General features: G+C 52.4%; 2 protein-coding genes across 3 annotated transcripts; both read right to left on the bottom strand.

Moving 5' to 3' along the window:
* Positions 1-5,864: 5,864 nt before the first annotated feature.
* Positions 5,865-9,661, bottom strand: LOC119958991. 2 transcript variants are annotated; one of them, XM_038787523.1, is made up of 2 exons: positions 9,336-9,661; positions 5,865-7,894 (listed from the first exon to the last, which is right to left on the bottom strand). In XM_038787523.1, exons 1-2 carry the CDS (start codon positions 9,388-9,390, stop codon positions 6,084-6,086), a joined length of 1,866 nt encoding a protein of 621 aa, XP_038643451.1. In that variant the 5' UTR covers positions 9,391-9,661; the 3' UTR covers positions 5,865-6,083. The 2 variants fall into 2 exon arrangements, with proteins under 2 accessions (XP_038643451.1, XP_038643452.1); XM_038787524.1 differs by having other exon boundaries at positions 9,385-9,661.
* A 1,684-nt stretch (positions 9,662-11,345) lies between these two features.
* LOC119958990 (ubiquinol-cytochrome-c reductase complex assembly factor 3) lies at positions 11,346-17,910 on the bottom strand. Its single transcript, XM_038787522.1, has 2 exons — positions 17,755-17,910; positions 11,346-11,666 (listed from the first exon to the last, which is right to left on the bottom strand). The coding sequence occupies exons 1-2, from the start codon at positions 17,866-17,868 to the stop codon at positions 11,520-11,522; spliced, it is 261 nt and encodes an 86-aa protein (XP_038643450.1). The 5' UTR covers positions 17,869-17,910; the 3' UTR covers positions 11,346-11,519.
* Between the last annotated feature and the right edge of the window lie 1,309 nt (positions 17,911-19,219).

The raw sequence follows: 19,219 nt of genomic DNA, 5'->3' as shown, positions 1-19,219 counted from the left end.
CTCACTCAGTCCCCCTCACTCAGACTCACCCTCACCCAGTCCCCCTCACTCAGTCCCCCTCACTCAGACTCACCCTCACTCAGTCCCCCTCACTCAGACTCATCCTCACCCAGTCCCCCCTCACTCAGACTCACCCTCACCCAGTCCCCCCTCACTCAGACTCACCCTCACCCAGTCCCCCTCACTCAGACTCACCCTCACCCAGTCCCCCCTCACTCAGACTCACCCTCACCCAGTCCCCCTCACTCAGACTCACCCTCACCCAGTCCCCCCTCACTCAGACTCACTCTCACCCAGTCCCCCTCACTCAGACTCACCCTCACTCAGTCCCCCTCACTCAGACTCACCCTCACCCAGTCCCCCTCACTCAGACTCACTCTCACTCAGTCCCCCCTCACTCAGACTCACCCTCACCCAGTCCCCCTCACTCAGACTCACCCTCACCCAGTCCCCCCTCACTCAGACTCACCCTCACCCAGTCCCCCTCACTCAGACTCACCCTCACCCAGTCCCCCTCACTCAGACTCACCCTCACCCAGTCCCCCCTCACTCAGACTCACCCTCACCCAGTCCCCCTCACTCAGACTCACCCTCACCCAGTCCCCCCTCACTCAGACTCATCCTCACTCAGTCCCCCCTCACTCAGCTCCCCCCTCACTCAGTCCCCCCTCACTCAGACTCATCCTCACTCAGTCCCCCCTCACTCAGACTCACCCTCACCCAGTCCCCCTCACTCAGTCCCCCCTCACTCAGACTCACCCTCACTCAGTCCCCCCTCACTCAGACTCACTCTCACTCAGTCCCCCTCACTCAGTCCCCCCTCACTCAGACTCACTCTCACTCAGTCCCCCCTCACTCAGCTCCCCCCTCACTCAGCTCCCCCCTCACTCAGAATCAACCTCACCCAGTCCCCCCTCACTCAGAATCAACCTCACCCAGTCCCCCCTCACTCAGTCCCCCTCACTCAGTCCCCCCTCACTCAGTCCTCCCTCACTCAGTCCCCCCTCACTCAGCTCCCCCCTCACTCAGACCCCCCTCAGAGACTCACCCTCACCCAGTCCCCACTCACTCAGACCCCCCTCACTCAGCTCCCCTCTCACACACCTCACTCAGACTCACCCTCACTCAGACCCCCCTCACTCAGACCCCCTCACTCAGCTCCCCTCACTCACTGACCTCACTCAGACTCACCCTCACTCAGACTCACCCTCACTCAGACCCCCCTCACTCAGACTCACCCTCACTCAGACCCCCCTCACTCAGTCCCCCCTCACTCAGTCCCCACTCACTCACCCTCACTCAGATTCACCCTCACTCAATCCCCCCTCACTCAGTCCCCCCTCACTCAGTCCCCCTCACTCACTTACCCTCACAGACTCACCCTCACTCAGACCGCCCGCACTCAGACTAATCCTTTTCTGTACCTGTCCTGGGAGTGTGTGACGGGGACAGTGTAGAGGGAGCTTTACTCTGTATCTAACCCCGTGCTGTACCTGTCCTGGGAGTGTTTGCTGGGGACAGTGTAGATGGAGCTTTACTCTGTATCTAACCCCGTGCTGTACCTGTCCTGGGAGTGTTTGATGGGGACAGTGCAGAGGGAGCTTTACTCTGTATCTAACCCCGTGCTGTACCTGTCCTGGGAGTGTTTGATGGGGACAGTGTAGAGGGAGCTTTACTCTGTATCTAACCCCGTGCTGTCCCTGTCCTGGGAGTGTTTGATGGGGACAATGTAGAGGGAGCTTTACTCTGTATCTAACCCCGTGCTGTACCTGTCCTGGGAGTGTTTGATGGGGACAGTGTAGAGGGAGCTTTACTCTGTATCTAACCCCGTGCTGTACCTGTCCTGGGAGTGTTTGATGGGGACAGTGTAGAGGGAGCTTTACTCTGTATCTAACCCCGTGCTGTACCTGTCCTGGGAGTGTTTGATGGGGACAGTGTAGAGGGAGCTTTACTCTGTATCTAACCCCGTGCTGTACCTGTCCTGGGAGTGTTTGATGGGGACAGTGTAGAGGGAGCTTTACTCTGTATCTAACCCCGTGCTGTACCTGTCCTGGGAGTGTTTGATGGAGACAGTGTAGAGGGAGCTTTACTCTGTATCTAACCCCGTGCTGTACCTGTCCTGGGAGTGTTTGATGGGGACAGTGTAGAGGGAGCTTTACTCTGTATCTAACCCCGTGCTGTACCTGTCCTGGGAGTGTTTGATGGGGACAGTGTAGAGGGAGCTTTACTCTGTATCTAACCCCGTGCTGTACCTGTCCTGTGAGTGTTTGATGGGGACAGTGTAGAGGGAGCTTTACTCTGTATCTAACCCCGTGCCGTAGCTGCCCTGGGAGTGTTTGATGTGGACAGTGTAGAGGGAGCTTTACTCTGTATCTAACCCCGTGCTCACACAGCCAGACACACAGATACCTGTACTCACACAGACACACAGACAGATACCTGTACTCACACAGACACACAGATACCTGTACTCACACAGACAGATACCTGTACTCACACAGCCAGCCACACAGACAGATACCTGTACTCACACAGACAGACACAGATACCTGTACTCACACAGACAGACACAGATACCTGTACTCACACAGACAGACACAGATACCTGTACTCACACAAACACAGACACACAGATACCTGTACTCACACAGACACACAGATCCCACCAGATTCACAGGGTAGGATTGACTTTTCTCGCCTCAATCTCTAACCCGGGCTGGGAGGCTGGGGTCTATTCAGGCACCAGCTCCTGGTCCCAACTCGAATCAGCTAACTCCACATAGACCAGGGCTAAAATCTTCGCTCTGCTTGTCTAAGGCCGCGTAATAATAATAATTTAATATTTTAATAATCTTTATTATCACAACTAGGCTGACATTAACACTGCAATGAAGTTACTGTGAAAAGCCCCTAGTCGCCACATTCCGGCGCCTGTTGGGGTACACAGAGGGAGAATTCAGAATGTCCAATTCACCTGACAGCACGTCTTTCGGAACTTGTGGGAGGAAACCGGAGCACCCGGAGGAAACCCACGCAGACACGGGAAGAACGTGCAGACTCCGCACAGACAGTGACCCAAGGCCGGGAATCGAACCCGGGACCCTGGCGCTGTTAAGCCACAGTGCTAACCACTGTGCTGCTGTGTCGCCCCCTCATTACAGAAAGGATGTAATTGTATTAGAGAGAGAGTGCAGAGATTGACGAGGATGTTGCCAGGATGCTGTGAGGAAAGATTGGATAGACTGTGGTTGTTCTCCTTGGGGCGGGGCAGGCTGAGGGGATGTGAGTGAGATGTACAAAATAGTGAGGGGCCTGGATAGAGTGGATGGTGGAGGCCCATTTACAACAGCAGTGAGGTCAGTGATTAGGAAGCATAGATTTAAAGTGGTTGGGAGAAAGGTTAGAGAGGAGGTGAGGAAAAGTCCTTTCACCTGGAGTGTGGTAGGGGTCGGCAACTCGCAGCCTGAATAAGTTGGAGAAGCAAAACCCTCAAATCATTTTAAATGTGTCCGTGTGGAGTTTGCACATTCTCCCCGTGTCTGCGTGGGTGTCACCCCCACAAAGGTGTGCAGCGTAGGTGGATTGGCCACGCTAAACTGTCCCAGGGGCTGGTTTAGCTTACAAGGCTAAATCGCTGGCTTATAAAGCAGACCAAGCAGGCCAGCAGCACGGTTCGATTCCCGTACCAGCCTCCCCGGACAGGCGCCGGAATGTGGCGACTAGGGGCTTTTCACAGTAACTTCATCGAAGCCTACTCGTGACAATAAGCCATTTTCATTTCATTTTTCATAATTGCAAAAAAAATGAATTGGGAACTCTAAACTTATTAGGCTGGATTCTTCGGTTTGCCACCCCTAGACCATCCCCCACCTAGTGCCCCCAGCCCCTGCCAAAGCCACCCCCCCCCCCCCCCCCTCCTCCCCACCCTGCCCGTGGAACGGCTCCCATCCGACTGTGGCGGCGTTGAAGCCCCACACTGTCAGGAACTCGGCCCATCGGGAATGGAGCATCGAGGGAGGGCCTCAGGTGACGTCCTGACGGTGTGTGTTTTGGACGGGGCGGAGGGGGCAGAGCATCGCAAAAGCGCCGCTGCCCTCGATTTCAGCACCAAGCGGGGATTCGCCAGCAAATCACTGACCGCGATTTCGCCACCGGAGTCCGGAGAATCCCACCCATTATTTTTTTTTTATGTGTCTGGATGTGCACCACAAGTGCCAGAACCTACAGGGCCACACACCAACCCTGGAAAGTGGGATTAGGCTGGATGGCGTATTGACTGGCCGAAGCAGACAGGTCTAGTGGCCCCCTTCTGTGGCCAAACTTTCTATGATTTAATTCCATGTAAAGGCACACATGCTGTAAATATTATACAGTATTAGAGATGTAAAGAATGGGGAGTTCCAGTGGCGACCATGGAGTAAGCGGTCGCACATTTGTTACCCAATGTTATACAGTATTAGAGATGTAAAGAATTGATCAGTAACAGGATGATTTTCACGCATTGAAACCCAACACAGACTTAATCAATGGAGTCAGGTCCAACCAACTTGACTGGAATCTGATTGGACCTGACTCCATTTTTATCACTTGTTCCACTCACCTTACTGGCCCTCACCTTCTGCCCACTCGCTTACCCCTACCCCCTCCACCTACTGCCTGATTTACACTGTGATCAGACTGTGATGAGAACCACAACTGACCCTCAAACTCACTCCGTCTATGGTCCAAACTCACTCATAACAAGCTCATGAAAGAAAATTGTTTATTAGGTTCCTGCAATTTCCAATCAATCAGATTCTCCTGGAGGGGGTGCAGGGGGTGAGATGGGATGGGGTGGGATGGAGTGGGTGGAGGTGGTGGGAGGGGTGAGATGGGGATGGATGGGATGAGGTGGGATGGAGGGAGTGGAGGTGGTGGGAGTTGGTGAGATGGGATGGGGTGGGATGGAGAGGGTGGAGGTGGTGGGAGGGGTGAGATGGGGATGGATGGGATGAGGTGGGATGGAGGGGGTGGAGATGGTGGGAGGGGGTGAGATGGGATGGGATGGGCTGGAGGGGGTGGAGGGGGTGGAGGGGTTGAGTTGGGACGGGGTGGCATGGAGGGGTGGAGGTGGTGGGACGGGATGGGGCAGGGAGAGGTAGGATAGGAGGGAGGTGGTGGGAGGGGGTGGAGTGGGATGGAGGGGGTGGGAGGGGGTGGAGTGGGATGGTGGTAGGGGTTGGAGGGGGTGGAGTGGGGTGGAGGGGGTGGGACGGGATGGGGCAGGAGGGGTGGGATGGGATGGAGGTGGTGGGAGGGGGTGGAGTGGGATGGTGGTGGTGGTTGGAGGGGGTGGAGTGGGATGGAGGGGGTGGGACGGGATGGGGCAGGAGGGGTGGGATGGGATGGAGGGGGTGGAGTGGGATGGAGGGGGTGGAGGTGGTGGGAGTTGGTGAGATGGGATGGGGTGGGATGGAGGGGGTGGAGATGGTGGGAGGGGGTGGGATGGGATGGGGGGGTGGAGGGGTTGAGTTGGGACGGGGTGGCATGGAGGGGGTGGAGGTGGTGGGACGGGATGGGGCAGGGAGAGGTGGGATAGGGGGGAGGTGGTGGGAGGGGGTGGAGTGGGATGGAGGTGGTGGGAGGGGGTGGAGTGGGATGGAGGTGGTGGGAGGGGGTGGAGTGGGATGGAGGTGGTGGGAGGGGGTGGAGTGGGGTGGAGGGGGTGGGATGGGATGGGGCAGGAGGGGTGGGATGGGATGGATGGGGTGGAGTGGGGTGGAGGGGGTGGGACGGGATGGGGCAGGAGGGGTGGGATGGGATGGATGGGGTGGAGGGCGTGGAGGGGGTGGAGTGGGGTGGAGTGCGATGGAGGGGGTGGAGTGGGATGGAGGGGGTGGAGGGGGTGCGAAGGGTTGAGGGGGTGGAATACTCTACAAAAGTTAACAATTATATTTAGAACATTAGAATAAGTCTTGATTGTGGAGTACGTTTGGGAGTGGGTTCAATTGCAGCGCCTCCTTGTGTTGATGCTGGAAGCTCAGAGTTATTCAAGGTGAGGAGCCAATGGAAAGATCTTATTCCGAGCTAGACTGGGCTCCCGCCTAGGGAACGGAGGATTCACCATGGGAATTGTGAATAAATTGTTCTGGTCTGTTCGGTTGCCCAGGAATGGACGTGAACACCACCTTGTTAACAGGAATGACACTGTCTGTACCGGCTTGGTCTATGCAAGTCATTGATCTCTCCACTGTTGCCAGCTGAAACTCATTCTGTCCACCCCACTCTGTTCTTCTGCTAGAAATGGGAGGGTCACTTTTAAGATTTTCACTTGGTTTAAAGATTTCCTGGAAGAGGAGGTTAGCAAAGGTTTCTCCCCAGGGTAATGATTTATGCCTGGGTTTAGAAACATTCAAAATCTTCCCCCAGAGATGTCCAGCATCCAGTCCAGTCCCCGAGCCTGGTGCTCCTGATTCAACTCTGACACTCAGGGTATTGCTCGAAGCTGTGACGTGACTCTTCCCGATGGGAGCTCGGAGCTTTCCAGTTGTTGGGATATGGAAACAATTAAAGATTGAAGACGGAAGAATCTTGGTGCAGAGTTCTGACAGTGGCTCTGAAACTGATAGCCATGCCTTCTTTTCAGGAACTGCTTTGGGATTTGGTGGGAATATTTCATCAAGTGGTATCTCAACAAACTCATCACGTTGTGAAGGTACCATGTGGGTTGGAGCTGCAAAGGATGCCTCGGATTTCCACTGTAATTTAGAGACGGATGAAGTTGGTGCTGGGAGTAGTAGTCTTGGGCCTTGACAGTGTGAGGATATCGATATTCGGCTCGGTGTCTGCTCAATGGAGTGATCTTTGCTCACACTGACCTTTAGGCATCCAAGATGTGAAGAGTTAGTGGGGTGCGAAACGGTGAAGGGGCCATCATCTCCTGCTACCTTGGGATGTCGTCCATTCTGGTCACTTGCTCCGGTAGTTGACCGTAACCCTGCAGAATAATCTCCAGTTGACCTCTTTGGCTGATTGACTGACGGAGAAGCAATGGTGACACTTGGGTTGAGTGTTGCGACCAGTGCTTTGCCATTCTGACCGGGTAAGTTTGGTTTTGGTGATTTGTCCTGCAGGCAACTCCAGAACTTTGGTGGCCGGTTGGAAGGTTGGCCTTCCCTGGCTACAGCAACCCACATCCCTGGTGCCTGGGCTAACTGGTCAGGTTCTGGCGAGGTCACAGTGATGGAGTTGACCAGATCAGAAGACAAACTGTGAGCATTCAGCATAGCTAAAGGACCTGAATTGGACCTTGACGCCGGGACAGACTGGAGTCCATGAGGAACTTTGTCCTTTTCTGGATATTCACCATTATCTCTTCTAGACTCTGAAGACAATCTTCTTTCTCTTGAACTATAGGTAGGTTCCAGCCTCTGATCTCTAGGCTGACCAGGGCTGGAAGTGAGGTTTAAGTTGGACAGATAGCAGGCTGTGGGCAGCTGGAAGGTGTGTTTTGGACCACATGTCTGAGGATTTAAGCTAGAAAGTGATTTCTCTTTGGGCTGGACTGATGTCTGGGGGAATAGGTACTCAGTGGCAGCAGGCACCTCCATGGCCAGCACAGAGTGCAGTGAGGGACAGGGGATTGAGAGCACTGGAAGGACTGTGGGTTGTCCCTTGACTGATGTTTGGGGCCTGGCAATCAGATGGTCACAACTCCCAGTCTGAGGATGGGAAAACGCTGAACAGCAAATGGATTCCACCAAACTAGAAATGAGGTATGTGGATCGAGGTTGGGCAAAGTGGACCCTCACGTGATCAGACTTCTCTCTATGTTGCTTTCTCTTCATAGTGACACACGGCAGGGCTTGTATGATGAGGAGACAGCTCATAATGGCGGCTACAAACAACAACAAATCTGTAGGAAGTAGGGGAAGAAGGATTTGAATTGAGAAAAACCCAATGACCTTCACTTAAACCATTAGGTCAATGCAAAGAGGCAATCTCCAAACATCTGTAGATGCAGCTTCACCAACAGGGATTACAAGCTAACAACCTGGTGTAATGACCCTGCCAATTCTTGTCATGGGGTACTGAGGTCAACTGAGGTTATGGTTTGGGGATTTTACGAGGATTTACTGAGCCACATGTGGTATGGTTGGGGAGAGGGGGCGGGGGTAATAAATCACCAGCATCACTTTCCAGGAATGTCCAAGTAATAAGCAGCCCCAATTCTGCTGTGAGGCTCATTCACCTATTGCCCACACCGAGTGTGACGGATATCGGGGGTGTGTGTGTTGATGGGATGTGTGTTGTGAGATGGGGGCGTGGTGGAGGTGGAGGGGGCGTGGTGGAGGTGGAGGGGGCGTGGTGGAGGTGGAGGGGGCGTGGTGGAGGTGGAGGGGGCGTGGTGGAGGTGGAGGGGGCGTGGTGGAGGTGGAGGGGGCGTGGTGGAGGTGGAGGGGCGGGGGACATCTCTCAGGTGGGGGGGGAGGGGGGGCGTGATGACTATATTCTGGCTGTAGCTTCCCCATAATTTATGGGGTTACTTACGTTTTCCCTTATTTCCATCCAGTTTCTACCTTGTAATAATATCCTGTTCAAATCTCATATATTGTTATTCTTACGTTTTATCATAGAATTTACAGTGCAGAAGGAGGCCATTCGGCCCATCGAGTCTGCACCGGCTCCTGGAAAGAGCACCCTACCCCCTACCCAAGGTCAACACCTCCACCTTATCCCCATAACCCAGTAACCCCACCCAACACTAAGGGCAATTTTATCATGGCCAATCCACCTAACCCGCACATCTTTGGACTGTGGGAGGAAACCGGAGCACCCGTAGGAAACCCACGCACACACGGGGAGGATGTGCAGACTCCACACAGACAGTGACCCAAGCCGGAATCGAACCTGGGACCCTGGAGCTGTGAAGCGATTGTGCTATCCACAATGCTACCGTTAACCCTAGTCAGCTGTCCACAAAGAAATGAGGAGGAGTATAAACAAATGGATCTATTACACGTTCTTCAACGAGCACCACAAGCTGACATATTAGGACAGGACTGTGTCGCTGGGGGAGACAGAGTTCTTATAACCCACTGCTTGCATCAGGTAGTGAATGTACTTCATTCTGAGGAATCTTTCAGTATAAACAAATCACACTTCTGATTTTGGCCTGTGTAAATCTGGCTCAGTGTTTAACCCAATACACCATGAACAATAGTATTCCCACACAGACTGCAGTACAGTTTGGATCCTGGCTGACAGAGTTCGGCAATATAAAAGATTCAATATTGGATACCAATACCTGAACGATTAACTTTAAACAGAGGAGTGGGGGCTTGGGCAATTCTTACCATGCGGATGGGTCCCTGGGTAAGCTCCAGAAAGCACCGACTCCTTTACCTGCATTTTCAAAGCTGAAATGCACAGTTCATCTCAGAGGGTTGGTACAAAGTCTGATCCCAGAGGTTGCCCATGAGAACTGTCACCTGATTGGTTCTGGAATGCTGCTGTTATCATGTGACACCATAGTGAAGTATTGTGACATCACTGGGTGACCAGTGTTGCCAATCGGCACCAGTAATGTTGCCAATTAATAATGATGCACTTTAGAGTCGCCAAGTATCAAATTATACCACCACAAGGCTTTACCGGATATCGATCAAAGGACCAACCAGTTAGTCAGTTCAAGTTCAAAGATGGCTTATTTACACACAAGGATTACTTCGATGCAACACAAAACACTACAAGTTAAACTACACCTAACAACTACAGTAACCTATACTTAACTTCAGGGCAACCGGCTCTATGCAGATGGACAAGGCCTTTGTCCGGATCGTGCGTGGTTGGTGGAAGAAGTGGCTCTGTTTCTGCTGGGCTCATCCGTCTGGTGCCGATCGTTGGTTTTGAACTTGTCTGTCTGGTGGTTATGCTGCACTTGGGTTGGCAGAGGCCGGATCCAAGAGAGACCGAGCACAGGGCTGTGTTTCTTCTTATCCCTCTGGGATTTTGCGCTCTTTGGGGCGATCCTTATCTTGGACCCAATAATTCGGCAGGCTTCGATCACTGCCTCCGATTTTGGCCAATAAAGGGGCGGGTGCCTTGATGGCTGGGGGTGTCCTTAGCGGTCATTGACCTTGGCTTTTTGGGCTCCCTGAATCAAGGGAGTGGCACCGATTAGTCTGTATCTGTATCGGTTACCTGAGCACAGTTATTTTGTCCTGGGGAAATGGGCCATTAGAATGCAAACGAGTGGGGGTTTCGATCGCGTCTCGCTAGCTGGGTTGCAAATACACACACAAGCTCTGAGTGTGTCTGAGCCCTGGGTTGGCCATAATTCCCATGGTCCTTTGCAGGTGGCCATCTGAGATGGCTACACCAGGGACTGATGGAGGTTATAACCTTTGCCTGTTGACCCAGGGAGGGTCCAGAATGGAGTGGGTTACACTAGGCAGGGAGGACACTAACGGCTGGGCGAATCAGAGGGGTCTGTACAGGACAGGTGAGACAGTGCCACATGAGGAGGACTGGGCAGGTGAAACAGTGCCAGACGGTGGTTTTGAACAGGTGAGGCAGTACCAGACGGTGGGTCTGGACAGGTGAGACAGTCCTGACAGGCTCTGCTGGACAGGTGAGACAGTGCCAGACAGTGGGTCTGGACAGGTGAGGCAGTGCCAGACGGTGGTGCTGGGCAGGTGAGGCAGTGCCAGACGGTGATGCTGGACAGGTGAGGCAGTGCCAGACGGTGATGCTGGACAGGTGAGACAGTGCCAGACAGTGGGTCTGGACAGGTGCGACAGTGCCAGACGGTGGTTCTGGGCAGGTGAGACAGTGCCAGACGGTGATGCTGGACAGGTGAGGCAGTGCCAGACGGTGATGCTGGACAGGTGAGGCAGTGCCAGACGGTGGTTCTGGGCAGGTGAGGCAGTGCCAGACGGTGATGCTGGGCAGGTGAGGCAGTGCCAGACGGTGATGCTGGACAGGTGAGACAGTGCCAGACGGTGATGCTGGACAGGTGAGGCAGTGCCAGACGGTGATGCTGGACAGGTGAGACAGTGCACAGACGGTGATGCTGGACAGGTGAGGCAGTGCCAGACGGTGGTTCTGGGCAGGTGAGGCAGTGCCAGACGGTGATGCTGGACAGGTGAGACAGTGCCAGACGGTGATGCTGGACAGGTGAGACAGTGCCAGACGGTGATGCTGGACAGGTGAGACAGTGCCAGACGGTGATGCTGGACAGGTGAGACAGTGCACAGACGGATGGGACTTTACAGGGCAAGATGTGATGGGGCAACAGGGGATGGTAAAGATTGAGAAGCTGCCACTCCCACCACCTCCTTTCACAGAGGAACAAGAGGGTTAGAAACTGTTCAACATCAAAACTTTAATTAAATACAGCATAAGTTGCAATAATTACATCTCAGATGATGGATTCTCCTGTTCGTCAGAAGATTAGATTTGATGTTGGAAAGATTCCTTGAATTGTTGAGAGTCAAACTATCTTTGGCATCTTGTGTCCGTCGCCAGGAAGCTTTAATTCAGGAATCTGACCTGGAAAATTTGTTCCAGTCTCTTTTCTGAGCTACATTCTTCTCAGTGTGTGCTGACTCCTCGATGATTTGCATTACCAACGTGTTCCTCTTCCTGCTAGCCTCTAGATGGGCTTTATTTGATTCAGGTAGGTGCTGTATAAGAAACCAACACAAAGACCAGGTCACCAAGCATGCACAAAACTTACAGCGTAGAACACACATTAACACATTAAACACTATTAGATCGCCTCCTCTCTTCTATACTCAAGACAATACGGGCGGGAACTCCCGCTGTTCACACCGGCGGGAAAATCCGGCCCCACGCCAGTGCACAGGCCACCTGGTGACAGGGGGGGGCGGGGGGGGGGGGGGGGCAGTCAAGGGGAATCCCCTTTCCCTCAGTTTCTCCAGATGGGGCATAAACAGAGCTTTAGGTAACTGGAAGTGAAATTCTGTCTGTTGTAATCGAGCTCTGGGCAATATTCCTTTTGACATTGTGATTGGATTTTCTTGCTATTCATTAGCTTTCTCTACTTGGGTCCGTTTCCAGTTTCATCTTCAGTTTGGGAGCTGGTTTAGCTCCCTTGGCGATGTACGTGGTTTGTAACGCAGAGCGAGGTCAGCACCATGGCTTCAATTCAGTGACCAGAGCCGGGATCGAACCCGGGTCCTCGGCGTCGTGAGGCAGCAGTGCTAACCACTGTGCCACCCAGCTGAGGTTATTCATGAACTCCCTGCACCTTCTCACCCTTTCCCATCGCCTGAGGAGTGGTGACCCTCAGGTTAAATCACCACCAGTCAGCTCCGCCGCCTCAGAGGGGAAAGCAGCCGATGGTCATCTGGGACTGTGGCGACTTTACATTTTACTCAGATCCACTAAATCCCTCAGCTCCCCATAATCCCTAGCTTTCCACCATTTGGGAAATATTCCAGTTTGTTTTTCCTGGGTCCAGATTGGATAATCTCACAATTTCCCATTTTAAATTCTATCTGTCACTGTGTTCCTCCCTCCCTCCTACCCGCCCTCCCTCCTACCTGCCCTCCCTCCCTCCCTCCCTCCTACCCGCCCTCCCTCCTACCCGCCCTCCCTTTGACAATGTCTCTTTGCAGCTTCCTACTTCCAACTTCACCTCCTTCCACCCGGATATATAACTCTCTCTTCCCCCAGTAGATGATGAGGTTTAGGGGTGAGGAGATGGGGACGGGGTGACGAGTTTATGTGTGGAGAGTGTTCTGGGGGTGGGTGGGTGGGAGGGGGAGGTGAGGGCTGTTGTGTCTTTTTGGAGGAGAGTTTATGGGGGTGAGGACTCTGCTTTCTGCAAAATTGGATGGACGTTGAATTTTGGGCAGTCCCCTCCTGTGATATTTTTAAGACGACAAGTTAATTTTGGCCTGTGGGCAGGCTGCTTACTTTTTCAAATAAATCATATGTCTTCAGCTAGCTGACCAGCGAGACACCTGGTAAGAATTAGGAGTTATCCTTCAACCAGAAAATTCTCATCTCTGTATAACTTTATTTGAAAAGCCTGCAAAGTTGTGACACGCGAGAGTTATCAAAGACGGTGTTCCAACAAAGGTCCATCTGAACGGACTTCCAGATCTACTGCGACCAGAACAGTCAGATCGACAATGGCAAGACCACATTAAACATTATCCTTTTTATAGTATTCCCTATCACCATTATTACGATCCCAGACCTGATTCCAATAGTGGCTAGGACCCTGCACCAACACCTCAAAATTAGTTTATTTGTCAGACTATGTGGGAAGAATATCTCGCCCCAGGAGTGATTGCACAAAGAAATTGGGATTTGGTACTTTAATGCAAAACTTTATTATTAACACAATATTAAACTCTTTGACCACACAATCGAAAATAGCTTTCAATAAACCTTAAACAATACTACTCAATAAAGTAAATACAATTCCCTTATTTACTATCTCTATTTCTAATTAAACAAGAAAGAAAAACATAGCTCTCAATCCATCCCACATCCCAATGGCACAGAGTAACACTTGCTTCCCAGGACAGATTTATCTCCTGGATATCTTCAAAAAGCTGTTTCAACTGGTTTCAGTTTCCCCCTTGTCCTCAGACAAGTCTGCACTGCCTAAAATACTATGATGTGGAGATGCCGGCGTTGGATTGGGGTGAGCACAGTAAGAAGTCTTACAACACCAGGTTAAAGTCCAACAGGTTTGTTTCGATTCACTGGCTTTCAGTGCGCAGCTCCTTCATCAGGTGAATGAAAAGGTAGGTTCCAGAAACATATATATATAGACAAAGTCAAAAATGCAAGACGATACTTTGAATGCGAGTCTTTGCAGGTAATTAATTCTTTACAGGTCCAGACGGAGCCACTGGAGAGAGGGATAATCAAAGGTTGAAGAGATGTGAAATGTCTCAAGCCAGGACAGTTGGTAGGATTTTGCAAGCCCAGGCCAGATGGTGGGGGGTGGATGTAATGCGACATGAATCCCAGGTCCCGGTTGAGGCCGGACTCATGTGTGTGGAACTTGGCTATCAGTTTCTGCTCAGCGATTCTGCATTGTCGCGCATCCTGAAGGCCGCCTTGGAGAACGCTGACCCAGAGATCAGAAGCTGAATGCCCTTGACTGCTGAAGTGTTCCCAGACTGGAAGGGAACATTCCTGCCTGGTGATTGTCGAGCGATGTCCGTTCATTCCTTGTCGCAGTGTCCGCATGGTCTCGCCAATGTACCACTCTTCGGGACATCCTTTCCTGCAGCGTATGAGGTACACAACGTTGGCCGAGTCACATGAGTATATGGTGGGTGGTGTTCTCACGTGTAATGGTGGTATCCATGTCGATGATCTGGCACGTCTTGCAGAGATTGCCCTGTCAGGGTTGTGTGGTGTCGTGGTCGCTGTTCTAAAGGCTGGGCAATTTGCTGCAAACAATGGTTTGTTTGAGGTTGCGCGGTTGTTTGAAGGCAAGTAGTGGGGGTGTGGGGATGACCTTGGCAAGATGTTCATCTTCATTGATGATGTGTTGAAGGCTGCGAAGAAAATGTCGTAGTTTCAATGCTCCGGGGAAGTACTGGACGACAAAGGGTGCTCTGTTGGTTGTGTCCCGTGTTTGTCTTCTGAGGAGAGGTCGGTGCAGTTTTTTGCTGTGGCAGGTTGGAACTGTCGATTGATGAGTCGAGCGCCATATCCCGTTCATACGAGGGCATCTTGCAGCGTCTTTAGATGGCTGTTATGCTCCTCCTCGTCTGAGAAGATCCTGTGTATACGGAGAGCTTGTCCATAGGGGATGGCTTCCTTAATGTGTTTAGTGTGGAAACTGGAGAAGTGGAGCATCGTGAGGTTATCCGTGTGTTTCCCTCTCTCCAGTGGCTCCGCCTGGACCTGTAAAGACTTAATTACCTGCAAATGCTTGCAATCAAAGTATCGTCTTGTATTGTTGACTTTGTCTATATATACGGGGAACCCACCTCTTCATTCACCTGAGGAAGGAGCTGCGCTCCGAAAGCGAGTGATTCAAAACAAACCTGTTGGACTTTAACCTGGTGTTGTAAGACTTGTTAAATACTACAATCTTTTTTCAACTATCCAACCGTGATTAAAAGATCACACTTCTATCATTCAGTTAGATCAAGGTTGATGATCTACTTGAACTATTTTGGTGCACTGTTCCCATATCCGTTAGATATGTGTGGAGTTTGCACTTTCTCCCCGTGTCTGCGTGGGTTTCCTCCGGGTGCTCCGGTTTCCTCCCACAGTCCAAAGTTGCGCAGGGTAGATGGATTAGCCTTGATCAATTGCCCTTAGTGTCTGAAGGTTGGCCAGGGGAGTGGGCCTGGGTAGGGATGGTGCAAAAGTGATGGGCTGAATGTCTCCTTCTGCACTGCTTTCTCTGATTTACAAACTGCATCTCCAGAGATCAACATAGATTGTATTTGTAAGTGAATATAATTGTTCTGAATCTGAATATCACTTTTGTCACTGAGGAATGGAATGTCCTTTACTTGCGAACAAGGGCCCACTCAGAAAACGTCCTCGAGACGTTCCCTAAAAAAACAGCCAAGTTACTGTCATTTAAGATATTTTAGGCTTCTTCACGGGATGAGATCTCACCGTGCAATGCCAATGATTTTTGAAAAGGAGGTGAATTAAACTGGCAGGTGATTGATTCAACGTGTTTGTTTAGGATATCCAGGTCTGCGGGTTTATTTGATCTAGGGGGTGTTATTGGGTATGTGGGGGGGGGGGGGGCTCTGGGGAGGTTATGGAGCTATATTTGATGTTTGGGAATTTTGGGGGTATTCAGAGCGAGCTTTAGGGATGCTGTGGGGTGTACGGGTGATTTGATGGAGTTATGGGTGTTTATGGGGTATTAATGGGGTTTGTGGTGTATTTAAGGCGTTTACCACGTATGTGGGTATATATGAGTGTTTATAGGGGTTTATGGGGTATTTAGGGGGGTTTGTGGAGTATTTAAGGGGGTTTATGGGGTATTTAGGGGGCTTATGGGGTATTTAGGGGGTTTGTGGGGTATTTAAGGGGGTCTATGGGGTATGTAGGGGGTTTATGGGGTATTTCGGGGTGTTTATGCAGTATTTAGAGAGGTTATGGGGTATTTATGGGGTATTTAGGGGGTTTATGGGGTATTTAGGGGGTTTATGGGGTATTTAAAGGGGGTTTATGGCGTATTTACGGCGGTTTATGGCGTATTTAGGGTCGTTTATGGGGTATTTAGGGGGGTTTAAGGGGTATTTAGGGGTTTATGGGGTATTTAGGGGGGTTATGGGGTATTTAGGGGCGTTTATGGGGTATTTAGGGCAGTTTAAGGGGTATTTAGGGACGTTTATGGGGTATTTAGGGGGGTTTATGGGGTATTTAGGGGGGTTTATGGGGTATTTAGGGGGGTTTATGGGGTATTTAGGGGGGTTTATGGGGTATATAGGGGGTTATGGGGTATTTAGGGGGTTTATGGGGTATTTAGGGGGTTTATGGGGTATTTAGGGGGGTTTATGGGGTATTTAGGGGGGTTTATGGGGTATTAGGGGGTTTATGGGGTATTTAGGGGGTTTATGGGGTATTTAGGGGGGTTATGGGGTATTTAGGGGTGGTTTAAGGGGGTTTATGGGTATTTAGGGGGGGTTATGGGGTATTTAGGGGGGTTATGGGGTATTTAGGGGGGTTTATGGGGTATTTAGGGGGGTTTATGGGGTATTTAGGGGGTTTATGGGTATTTAGGGGGGTTATGGGGTATTTAATGGGTTTAAGGGGTATTTAGGGGGGTTTATGGGGTATTTAGGGGGGTTTAAGGGGTATTTAATGGGTTTAAGGGGTATTAAATGGGTTTATAGGGTATTTAGGGGGGTTTATGGGGTATTTAAGGGGGGTTTATGGGGTATTTAGGGGGGTTTATGGGGTATTTAGGGGGGTTTAAGGGGTATTTAATGGGTTTAAGGGGTATTAAATGGGTTTATAGGGTATTTAGGGGGGTTTATGGGGTATTTAAGGGGGGTTTATGGGGTATTTAGGGGGGTTTATGGGTATTTAGGGGGGTTTAAGGGGTATTTAATGGGTTTAAGGGGTATTAAATGGGTTTATGGGGTATTTAAGGGGGTTTATGGGGTATTTAAGGGGGTTTATGGGGTATTTAGGGACGTTTATGGGGTATTTAAGGGGGGTTTATGGGGTATTTAAGGGGGTTTATGGGGTATTTAGGAAACAGAGAATTTGGAACCGTGAAAACAAAACGGTAAAAATTCAAACCCGGAAACTTCCAGAACCTCAGAGACCCCCCCCCCCCCCCCCCCGAGAGAGAGACCCCCCCCACACACACAGAGACCCCCCCCCCCCAGAGAGAGAGACCCCCCCACACACACAGAGACCCCCCCCACACACACAGAGACCCCCCCCCCAGAGAGAGAGACCCCCCCCCACACACACCCACACAGAGAGGGAGACCCCCCCCAGAGAGAGAGAGAGACCCCCCCCCCCCGAGAGAGAGAGAGAGAGAGACACCCCCCCCCCCACACAGAGACCCCCAGCCTCTCCGCCCTCAGCCCGACTCCCCCCCCCCCCCCGAGAGAGAGAGAGAGAGAGAGACACCCCCCCCCCCCACCCCCCACACACACACAGAGACCCCCAGCCTCTCCGCCCTCAGCCCGACTCCCCCCCCCCCCCCCCCCGGGGAGAGAGAGAGAGAGAGACACCCCCCCCCCCCCACACACACCCACACAGGGACTCCCGGTCTCCCCCGGTTACCCGGACGATCTGCCGCCTCCGCTGTTCAGTCGGACCCGCCGCCGCCCAGCAAACCCCGGCCGCCGCCGCCACCAACAGCGTCCAGATCCCGGAGGCCAGGCCCCGGCTCCGCATCTCAGCCACAGCAGGCCGCAGCTCACCGGGTAATACGGTAATCAGAGGGTGCAGCGCACAGGGTAATACGGTAATCACAGGGTGCCGCAGCTCACCAGGTAATACGGTAATCACAGGGTGCGGCAGCTCACCGGGTAATACGGTAATCAGAGGGTGCCGCAGCTCACCGGGTAATACGGTAATCACAGGGTGCCGCAGCTCACCGGGTAATACGGTAATCAGAGGGTGCCGCAGCTCACCGGGTAATACGGTAATCAGAGGGTGCCGCAGCTCACCGGGTAATACGGTAATCAGAGGGTGCGGCAGCTCACCGGGTAATACGGTAATCAGAGGGTGCCGCAGCTCACCAGGGTAATACGGTAATCAGAGGGTGCGGCAGCTCACAGGGTAATACGGTAATCAGAGGGGTGCGGCAGCTCACAGGGTATACGGTAATCAGAGGGTGCCGCAGCTCACCGGGTAATACAGGTAAGTCAGAGGGTGCAGCAGCTCACCGGGTAAATACCGGTACTCAGAGGGTGCAGCAGCTCACAGGGGTAATACGGTATCACAGGTGCCGCAGCTCACCGGGTAATACGGTAATCAGAGGGTGCGGCAGCCTCACAGGATAATACGGTAATCACAGGGTGCGGCAGCTCACCGGGTAATACGGTAATCACAGGGTGCCGCAGCTCACCGGGTAATACGGTAATCACAGGGTGCGGCAGCTCACCGGGTAATACGGTAATCACAGGGTACAGCGCTCATGGTAATACGGTAATCAGAGGGTGCGGGCAGCTCACAGGGTAATACGGTAATCACAGGGTGCCGCAGCTCACCGGGTAATACGGTAATCAGAGGGTGCGGCAGCTCACCGGGTAATACGGTAATCAGGGTGCCGCAGCGCTCAGGGTAATACGGTAATCACAGGGTGCCGCAGCTCACCGGGTAATACGGTAATCAGAGGGTGCCGCAGCTCACCGGGTAATACGGTAATCAGAGGCTGCGGCAGCTCACCGGGTAATACGGTAATCACAGGGTGCCGCAGCTCCCAGGGTAATACGGTAATCAGAGGGTGCGGCACCTCACCGGGTAATACGGTAATCAGAGGGTGCCGCAGCTCACTGGGTAATACGGTAATCACAGGGTGCAGCGCTCAGGGTAATACGGTAATCAGAGGGTGCGGCAGCTCACCGGGTAATACGGTAATCAGAGGGTGCGGCAGCTCACCGGGTAATACGGTAATCAGAGGGTGCCGCAGCTCACCGGGTAATACGGTAATCAGAGGGTGCCGCAGCTCACCGGGTAATACGGTAATCAGAGGGTGCAGCTCACCGGGTAATACGGTAATCAGAGGGTGCCGCAGCTCACC

This window comes from Scyliorhinus canicula, chromosome 31 (assembly GCF_902713615.1).
Source record: "Scyliorhinus canicula chromosome 31, sScyCan1.1, whole genome shotgun sequence".
NCBI lineage: Eukaryota > Metazoa > Chordata > Chondrichthyes > Carcharhiniformes > Scyliorhinidae > Scyliorhinus > Scyliorhinus canicula.
The sequence above is the reverse complement of the archived record's forward strand: the minus strand, read 5'-3'. Positions and strand labels throughout refer to the sequence as shown.

Coding starts and splice junctions, on each gene's coding strand:
- LOC119958991 (XM_038787523.1), bottom strand. CDS start 9,390: ATGCAGGTAAAGGAGTCGGTGCTTTCTGGAGCTTACCCAGGGACCCAT. Junction 7,895..9,335: donor CCCAGGGACCCATCCGCATG/GTAAGAATTGCC, acceptor TACTTCCTACAG/ATTTGTTGTTGTTTGTAGCC.
- LOC119958990 (XM_038787522.1), bottom strand. CDS start 17,868: ATGCGGAGCCGGGGCCTGGCCTCCGGGATCTGGACGCTGTTGGTGGCG. Junction 11,667..17,754: donor GGAGGCGGCAGATCGTCCGG/GTAACCGGGGGA, acceptor TTTCTTATACAG/CACCTACCTGAATCAAATAA.